Genomic DNA, 10,233 nt, shown 5'->3' with positions numbered 1-10,233 from the left:
AAACATACTCTGATACTTGAAGGCCTAATTGATTGATTTTGTATCGTCTTTAATGTTAATTTATAATTTAACCCGGAACGCATCTTTACATCATGATCAATTAATTAAGACTGCAATAAACATATTTTTCTGTCCAAGTCAGCAAATTAACATTTACAGTGCAATACAATGTATATTGGAAGTAATGTTTCATAATCATATCAACTGCATACACCATTACATTCACTGCATATCCAATGGGCATAACAAGTGCAAACATTTTCCCTTGTCACATATGACAGTTTATCCTACATACAATTGATACTAAATATAACTGAATATGTAATCATAACTAAATATAACTGATTATACAACATATTTGCCATTTAACAGTAAATCTTTATTCGACGAAGAAAAGAGAGGTTAAAAATGGCTTTTCCCAAACTTTTTAAACCTAAAAGAATATTGAAGTTAAGGCAGTATTACTGTTCATGTTCTTGCCATGTGTACAGTAGTTTATAGTACTAGTCCAGGAATCCATTGATACAGGTTATATGATAATGTACAGCACTATACAGAGATGGAGCCCTCTCTGAAGTTGGTCTTGCCTATCAGGACATTGAGGAGTGTTGCTTTGCCCTTTCGGCTCTCCATCTGTGCCTCCCCGATGATGTCACGGAGCCGTCCCTCATCTTCACGCCTTACAACATAGCCCTTACCGCCATACCCGTCTGCCACTGTGTGATAATCTGCAGAAAGATTGTACGTAAAACACACTGGGAAATGCATAGAGGGTATATGCATGTCATGTGTGCAACAACGCACCTGTGAATGCCAGGCCGCACGCCACGTTGCTGCCCAGAATGGGAACCTGATCTCTGGAAATCTGACTCCAGCACGCGTCGTTTCCCACCAAAGCAATAACTGGTGTCTGGAAGACGGAAATTCATGTATAGAGTAGAGTATTATATAGAATATTGAGCGGGACCTATTATGCTTTTTATCACTTTTATGACTTATAAATGTTGTTACAATGTTGTATTCCCGTGTTAAACGATGCCAAAGTGTCAGATAATGAGGTTTGAACATTTGGAAGTGAGCCCCAAAAGAAGTTTCGGATGGCTCTGCACGCTCGCTTTACAGAGTTTTTTCTAACACTCCGGACTTCCTAATATGGGCTGCAGTTTGCCTGCACTGTCAAAACATATACTGTATTTTCTGGACTATAAGTCACTCTGGAGTATAAGTCGCACAAAGCTAAAAATGCATAATTAGGAAGAAAAAAAACATACAGAAGTCGCACTGGAGTATAAGTCGCATTTTTTGCGGGTAATTTATTTTCTGACCAAAACGGACATTACGTCCTCTTGGAAGGCAAATTCTAACAATAAAAGAATAGAGAACAGGCCGAATAGGTGTAAGACATGCTAACATAATGGTACAGCTACACAAAAAACACACACTCTATCCTTATTGATAGAGTATACAGTGCATCCGGAAAGTATTCACAGCGCTTAACTTTTTCCACATTTTGTCATGTTACAGCCTCATTCCATATTGTATTAATTTAATCTCTTACCTCAAAATTCTACACAAAATACTCCATTATGACAATGTGAAAAAGTTTTTTTTTTTGACTTTTTTTGAATTTATTAAAAATAGAAAACTAAGAAATCACATTTACATAAGTATTCACAGCCTTTGCCATGAAGCTCAAAATTGAGCTCTGGTGCATCTTTTTTCCACTGATCATCCTTGAGATCTTTCTACAGCTTAATTGGAGTCCACCTACAATAAATTCAGTTGATTGGACATGATTTGGAAAGGCACACACCTGTCTATATAAGGTCCCACAGTTGACTGTGCATGTCAGAGCACAAACACCAAGCATGAAGTCAAAAGAACTGTCTGTAGACCTGCGAGACAGGATTGTCTTGAGGCACAACTCTGGGGAAGGATACAGAAAAATTTCTGCTGCTTTGAAGGTCCCAATGAGCACAGTGGCCTCCATTATTCGTAAATGGAAGACGTTTGGAACCACCAGGACTCTTCCGAGAGCTGGCCGTCCTTCTAAACTGAGCGATCGGGGAAGAAGGGCCTTGGTCAGGGAGGTGACCAAGGCCCCGATGGTCACTCTGTCAGAGCTCCAGCGTTCCTCTGTGGAGAGAGGAGAGCCTTCCAGAAGGACAACCATCTCTGCAGCAATCCACCAATCAGGCCTGTATGGTAGAGTGGCCAGACGAAAGCCACTCCTTAGCACCTGAATGACTCTCAGACCATGAGAAACAAAATTCTCTGGTCTGATGAGACAAAGATTGAACTCTTTGGTGTGAATGCCAGGCGCCATGTTTGGAGGAAACCAGGCACTGCTCATCACCAGGCCAATACCATCCCTACAGTGAAGCATGGTGGTGGCAGCATCATGCTGTGGGGATGTTTTTCAGCAGCAGGAACTGGCAGACTAGTCAGGATAGAAGGAAAAATGAATGCAGCAATATATAGAGATATCCTGGATGAAAACCTGCTCCAGAGCGCTCTTGTCCTGCTGAAAAATGAACCTTCGCCCCAGCCTGAGGTCAACGACCCAAAGCACACAGCCAAGATCTCAAAAGATTGGCTTCAGAACCACTCCGTGAATGTCCTGGAGTGGCCCAGCCAGAGTCCAGACTTGAATCCGATCGAACATCTCTGGAGAGATCTGAAAATGGCTGTGCACAGACGTCTCCCATCCAACCTGATGGAGCTTGAGACTTATTGCAAAGAAGAATAGGCAAAACTGCCTAAAGATAGGTGTGCTAAACTTGTGGGATCATATTCAAAAAGACTTGAGGCTGTAATTGCTGCCAAAGGTGGATCAACAAAGTATTAAGCAAAGGCTGTAAATACTTATGTAGAGATTAATTTAATACAGTTTGGAATGAGGCTGTAACATGACAAAATGTAGAAAAAGTGAAGCGCTGTGAATACTTTTCGGATGCACTGTATCTACATCTTTTACCAATGTTACCTACAGTGTGTTCCATCTGCTGCCTTTTTGTACGCATGTGACCAATTCACGCAAAAGCATTCATAGTTTGCAAAACAAACACTACCAGAGGCTCCCTTATTGTCGGCTGTCTGCTTTCATCCCCAAGTTGCAGACATTCTCTGTGTATGTTTGATGCTTGAAAAGTTCATGTTGATCGTACAAAGCCAAAATGTGTGCGTAAGTTGCATAGTCATGTATAATTTGCAGTGATTGGTTAAATTTGCGTGAATTGGTGGGATCATTCAATGCTGAAGGGAGTGGTGAATACAGTTTCTCATATATATAATCTCTGGTGTTCCTCAGTATCACAAGGTTGAACATAAATGTTCTAGATTACTTATGGACACATTTATCCACATGTGATAATGGTGCGTACCTTGTGTCGTGTGAATGTGTCAAACTCGGCAACACTGTATCCCAAAGATCCATCTCCGTAGATAATCCAAACCTTAAAAAAAAACCCACAGGAGGTAATATTTCAGTCATGAGGTATCCCAAGTGGAGCATGTACAGCACTTTAAGAAAAAGTGACCTCAGACTCAGGCCGACACAGTTTTGCTCCGAGAGCAAATCCTCCCCCAACTCCCAGCGTGCCAAACGCCCCTTCGGAGACAAAACAACAGTCATCAGGAACCAAAGAAGTTCTTCATGAGTCATGTGATGTACAGACCTGGATCCAACCAGCGCAGCGGCCCTCGCGGTCTCATGATGTATGCGGCGCTTCCGACAAAATCTCCTCCATCCGCCACGATGATACTGTCCTCTGCCATCAGATCATCCAAAAGGTGGAGAACTTTCAAGGGGTTCAGGTGAAACTCAGTCTTCTCGTTAGCTTTCGTCCTGGAAAAAAAAATGATTACAATAGGACCCTTGCCGAGGCTGGGTTTTGTGGCCCTACATACACTACCGCTTAAAAGTTTGGGATCACTTGCAAATGTCTTTGTTTTCCAAAGAAAAACATTTTTTCATGCATTTCACAAACAATCTTTTCCATTTCACAAACATTTTTATCCATTTCACAAACAATTAAAATAAATTTTCAAAGAAGGATGTACATTTTGGCATAGAGGCCTACTATCAACAACTGTCAGTCCTCTGCATCAATCTCCTGGTATGGCTGCTAATCCAAGCTAATCCATCATTTTATAAGGCTAATAGATGATTAGAAAAGCCATCTAAAAATCTAAACTAAAACTAAAATCTCTTACCATGCTGTTAACTACTCCCTTCAGAAAGCAGCACAAACTGGGTCTAACAAGGACAGAAAAACGATGCACAACTGTGCAAGAGAGTGTGTAGTTTAAGACAAAGATGCCTCACAGCTGCACTAAATAGTAGCCATCAAACACCAGTGTCAGTATCAACAGTGAAGCGGCGACTTCGGGATGCTGGACTTCATAGCAGGACTGCCAAGAAAAAGCCATATCTCAGACTGGACAAAAACATTTCCAAGTCATCCCTAACTTTTGAGCGGTAGTGTACAGTTTTACCAAAAAAAGGCAAAAAAACAAAAACCTGTTTATGCTTTCTTTGGCGATATCGCCTGCTTTAAGGCTTTGAGGCCAGTCTCCTGGACAGCGATGGCCCTTCAAGCCCTTGGACAGTCTTAGTAAAAATGAGCCAGCATCACCTTCAAATAGACAAAAAGAGGTTTTAAGGAGCTGTTTGTCCATGAGGGATAATCCCTGTCAACAGCATGAACATACCTTGAATGGCTACTGTTGGTTTCCAGAACATATCAGAGTTTTTGAGCAGCTGCGTCTTGTCTCTGTTGATGGCAATGATGATGCTGCGTCTGCTCAGAACTTTGCCGTAGCTCAAACGGAAGTCGCACACGGTCCCTGGAAAAACGATAACAGGGTTTCTACATTTTTGAGTATTGCCTGTGGGTCACCTACGATGAAGATGCAACCAATGGCAACACACCCTGTGCTGGTCCGTCCTGGTCCCATCGGGGGTTTTCTCCTCGTAAATACCCGTAAGCATCCAAGTGTGACGTTGACTGTAATATGTGTTATACATATGCCAGAAACCTGACCATTTACTATTATATACATTATACAGAAAACCTGTTTATAACCTTCTAAATATGTTTTTTTTAACATTATTACAACCCCCATATAGTCACTTTTACACTCTTATTAACAATATACTGATTCGTTTTTTTTGTTGTTGTTTTTTTTTTTACTTACTGGTGTGTAGAGTACTTTATGCGATAGATATTGTCTCATCAATAATTCGATCCCAGCCACTCCCGTTTCCTCCCATATTCCAAAAACATGCTAGGTTAATTGGTGACTCCAAATTGTCCATAGGTATGAATGTGAGTGTGAATGGTTGTTTGTCTATATGTGCCCTGTGATTGGCTGCCCACCAGTCCAGGGTGTACCCCGCCTCTCGCCCACGGTCTAAATATCCATCCATCCTTTTTCTATGCCACTTATCATCACTAGGGTGGCATGGGTATGCAGGGGCCTAGTAGTATAGTTCATTTAGCTATTTTTATGCTTGAAAATTCTTCATTTAGGCATATAATATATAAAATTTGCATATATATGACAAATAGGCAGTATTCAACCTTAAAACAGTGATGATTTACGAATGTATTTGTGAAAAATCGAAAACACAGATAAATTGGAAGTATGCAAAAGGAGAAACACATATACAGTCCACCGATAAACATGATAGCTCATTTATGAAGGCAACAACATTCAATTTAACTTAATGTCTGACCTGCTAGGATCACCACATCCGCTTCCTTTAGTGCATCACGTCTGTTTTGTCTAATGTGGATTGGGCTATCTTTACCCAACATGCCCCGGGACATGCCGCCAAGGAAGCAAGGGATGCCCAGGTCCTCCAAAGCCTTCCTATAATGTATTCCAACTTATTAGGACTGAGAAGAAAACAAAGTGATCTAAAAGATGACAAAAGTGAAGCATGAGTCTTTACCTGATCTCATCGACTGGTGTCGGCGGTAGCGTGACTTGGCTACCCAGGAGGATAACAGGTTTCTTCGCTCGGCTCACCAGCTCCATACATTTTTGTACCTGGTTTGCATAGGGAAAAAAAAACACAAAAGTGATTGTCAACCCCCCCCTGCCAAAATCATGAAAGTCCACCACAAAGCGGATGTACCTGATCATTGGTGGCTTGTGGGACGTCAACGGGAAGTGGTGAAACATCTCTTTTCTCCCAGGCGCCGGCAAAAATATTCATGAGGTGGTTTTTCATATACCTGTCGAGAAGACGCTCACTTAAATCTGCTAATTAAATGAGTTAACGTAAAAGCTGCAATCAGTGCATGAATTGATGTCTCATGGCAATTAACTGGGTCATAGAGACTGATCCGTGTCGTTGTTGGGTGCGTGGTCTACAAAAAGAAAATAGCGCCGGGGTCAAGAAACATTAACAGCTGTGGCTGTAAGCAACCTCCTGATGTAGTCTTTATTAACTCTACAATATAGGTATGTGGGAGTATCATGAGTGGTCAGCATCGGGCTGCTTTATCTGCTGCTTTATCTGCCTCTTTGTTTGATTTAAAATGTAAACCGCGCTCCACGCACTATGAACTCACAAGTGGCGTTAATGGAGAAGGAGCAGCTTATATAATAAATAACTTTATAACAATGTAACAGTGTGACTCAGTGTCTGAGCAACACATCCATTGGGCCGCTGCATTGACGTTAGCCTCCCTATGGAGGACAGAGGCAGCCCTGCAGTGCCATCCACCATTTTCAATGCTGCTTGTCCTCCAAAGAAATGCTTGGCTCATACCAAATGCATTACAGGAAAACTTTAATATTTTTTTGTATGTTTTTTTTTAAGTCGTACTGGTCCATGTTTATATATTTCTGCGGTATACCTTGTGAGTGTTAAGTTGCAGAATCAAGTCAGACTATTATATTGAGAATTGTTAATTACTGTGGTCAATGAAATCAAGAGTTTTTCTTTCCACAATCTCATGCATTCCAAATCATTCAAGTTACTAAATTAAGTTGTGTAATGAATTTTCCATATTCCAACCTGCAATTCATTAAGGCTGTGCCCTCTTTGCAGTTTAGATAAATATGCTCCCTGGATATAATTCCAGAATTTAAGGTATATTTATAAGTAGATGTAAGTAAGTTATAAGTATATATAAGTAGAAACACAGGCTGATAACATACCAGGAAACAATTCTGCCCATCAGGCCCTTTGGAGGGTTCTTAACAGCAAACTCTTTGGACACCAGATGGAAGGGGTAGAGTGTGTCGATGGGGAATTCTATGAAAACTGGCCCCGGGGTTCCAGACTGAGCGACAGCCAGAGCCTTTCTGACCACGGGCACTATTTCTCTGACTGTTCTGATGGAGGCACAGAACTTACAAAGAGGCTTGAACAGAGACATCTGGTCAATGTCCTGCAGCGCTCCTCTGCCCTGTACCACAACAATAAGCTATTAAAGGTGAGGTGATGTTTGGGATCATTAGAATGTATTGGATCGTACCTGAAGGAGTGTACCAGCAGCCCCTCCCAAGAGCAACAACGGTGATTCTGCCATTTGAGCGTTCTTCACCGCTGTCACAGTGTTAGTGAGCCCTGGGCCAGCAGTCACTGCGGCTACGCCAACAGTACCTGCAGGGGGTATTCAGGAGTATTTTGTATTATTATAGTTATTCATCCACTTCATACATCGTTACAAATACATAGCATAGACAAGCACATTCTTTCACACAGTGCTACCACTGTAGCAGAAGGGTACCAGTGACAGCAATGAGAAATAATACAGTGATGGACGCCCTACCCAGGAACAACCACAATGTGCTTGCATGTATGCTTGTTGATGAGTCATACTATCAGCTTTAAGGATAATGGGCGTAAACACACATGCCTAGTTAGAAGATCGGTGCAAATAAGAGTAGTTTGGGGGCTTTTGGGGGGATCGGTTTGCACCTGAAAGCCTCGCCACAGCATCAGCAGCAAAGACAGCTGTGGCCTCATGCCTGGTGTCCACAATACGGATGCCCACTTTCTCACAGGCCACCAGGATGGGCGAGATGTGCCCACCGACAAGGGTGAAGACATACTTGATCCCGTGGGCACGCAGGACTTCCGCCACACTTTCACCGCCATGTCGAGGGCTTTGTGTCTCCGTCTGCAGGACAGGACATTTGAAAGGGAACTTATATTAACATTCACAGACCTTAAACAAGTATGGGTGGTTTTCTAAATGGGTGGTTACAGAAAAGGTCACCTGCCAAACTGCATTTTTAACTACAATTTGCACAATAGCTTTGTTGTTTGTGTGTGGTGATGTTTGTGCAGTGCTACAAAGCACCAGGGTGTCATGGTGACCTTTGTGCTGGAAAGCAAGACCAAGTGTATTGTTACATGAGTGCGCCATATCTTATCTTTCATTTAAAGGGAAAGATTGTTAGCGTGGCGACAGAGTATGTGGGGTCATCTACTTGAATATTTTTACTTATGTATAGCAGGAATAGATAAACATACGGGACTTTGTTAATGCGGTCTCAAAACCTTACCTTGTGGAACAACTGGTACAGCAAGCCAAGTTTGTAAGCAGCAAACACAAGTCCACATGAAGCAAAAAACGCCGAACATCCCATACATGCCCCAAATATCTCCATGCTAAGAAGCAGGAGACTACAAAAAGCCAAACTTATTCAACAAAACGCTACCTTAAAGTTCAGCAGCTACAGCTAGGCTACGTTGCTATAAGCAGCACACCCATTTACAAAAGTCGTGGTATGCAAACATATATACTGTACAGTTAGCTAATATATCATGACTTTAACAGTTGCTACCGATACAGTTATTACTTAAATTAAAAAAAATCAGGTGTCTTTTTTTAAGCCTCAAGCGGCAGCTCATCCATTCCTACGTTCAGCTGACAATACACGAAAAGCTAGCCAGAAGCAGTAGCTGGTTGTTTGCTTTCACAATAATTCACAGCTGGCGAACGAGCCACTCTACAGCATACGCTACGGTGTGTATTTAAAGCTATATTACTTCTATCCCACTGACGTTAAAGTCATAAATGTAGGCATACATTAAATTGCCATCTATTTGTTGTCTATTTGCTCACACTAAACATAGACGTATTTTGTTTTGAAGAAATGTCATACTTATTCCGGTTAGTGGGGCCTGAGCTCGTTTGAAACGGAGTATAGATGATTGACAGATGATTGCGCCATTTAGGAGCAAAGGGGAGGGGGGAGAGGCGGGATTCTAGGATTTAACTCATTAATCATTAATTTTTTACCTCCTTCTACCCGCGGGGGTGCTGGAGCGTATTCCAGAATTAATATATGCTAAAAATAAAACAAAACAAAAGCAGTTTTTGCCGGGACACTGAGGCAGATGTCGATAATTGGGAAAAAGTCTTGGGTCACCATTGTTGTTTTTAGCAATGCTCTGGTGATCATGCAGTCTACCCAAAAAAGGCTTAGGTAGCAAGTATCTACAACCTAATATTTAATGTTAGGATGCAAATAGTAATTTCTGAGAAGCAGGGTTTTAAAAAATTAGCAGGTGCTTGTTTACCTTTGCTAGAGTGCAGTATTGCTGCTTTCCCGCAGTGACAAGTGGTGCTGTATAACAACAACATCAATGTTTTCCTCCCCCATGGGATGGCAGAAACTTGCTTTAATTTGAAGTCATTACCACAGGCTTTGCCACTTCAGTCATCAAATCTTTGGCAGTGTTTACATAAACAGGAATACAGTACAACTATACAGCTGGATTACGGAGGGTTCACTTGGAGCTGAACACAATAGTGGTGTAATTCGGATAAATATATGCCTCTACATTACATTCTAAACTACACTCTAAACTATACATCATACAATTATAAATGACGTTATTTCTCCTCATCAAAATCAGAATCAGAATCAGAATCATCATCATAATAATAATAATAATAATAATAATAATAATAATAATAATAATAATAATAATAATAATAATAATAATAAGAATAAGAATAAGAATAAGAATAAGAATAAGAATAAGAATAAGAATAAGAATTAAAATTAAAATTAAAATTAAAATTAAAATATAATAATAATAATATTTTGAACCAATGCTGATGTTTTTGCATTTTTCAGTTTTTTTTTGTTAAAGTATATTTTTAGAAATTGCCACTATAAAAAGCCACTTCTGTTTGACAATTAATGATGGTACTTAAACAATGCTTGTACAGTTAATAAAGCAACAAATTAATC

The 10,233-nt window shown here is 40.8% G+C and overlaps 1 protein-coding gene across 1 annotated transcript; it reads right to left on the bottom strand.

Annotated features, from left to right (window-relative positions):
• Positions 1-30: 30 nt before the first annotated feature.
• ilvbl (ilvB (bacterial acetolactate synthase)-like) lies at positions 31-9,112 on the bottom strand. Its single transcript, XM_058079879.1, has 14 exons — positions 8,533-9,112; positions 7,943-8,144; positions 7,497-7,624; positions 7,177-7,427; positions 6,146-6,245; positions 5,960-6,057; positions 5,741-5,877; positions 4,714-4,848; positions 4,523-4,637; positions 3,678-3,847; positions 3,540-3,610; positions 3,384-3,455; positions 805-910; positions 31-728 (listed from the first exon to the last, which is right to left on the bottom strand). Exons 1-14 carry the CDS (start codon positions 8,635-8,637, stop codon positions 550-552), a joined length of 1,869 nt encoding a protein of 622 aa, XP_057935862.1. The 5' UTR covers positions 8,638-9,112; the 3' UTR covers positions 31-549.
• Positions 9,113-10,233: the final 1,121 nt, after the last annotated feature.

Source organism: Doryrhamphus excisus, chromosome 8 (genome assembly GCF_030265055.1).
Source record: "Doryrhamphus excisus isolate RoL2022-K1 chromosome 8, RoL_Dexc_1.0, whole genome shotgun sequence".
Taxonomy (NCBI): Eukaryota; Metazoa; Chordata; class Actinopteri; order Syngnathiformes; family Syngnathidae; genus Doryrhamphus; species Doryrhamphus excisus.
This window is presented reverse-complemented; position numbering and strand designations above follow the sequence as displayed.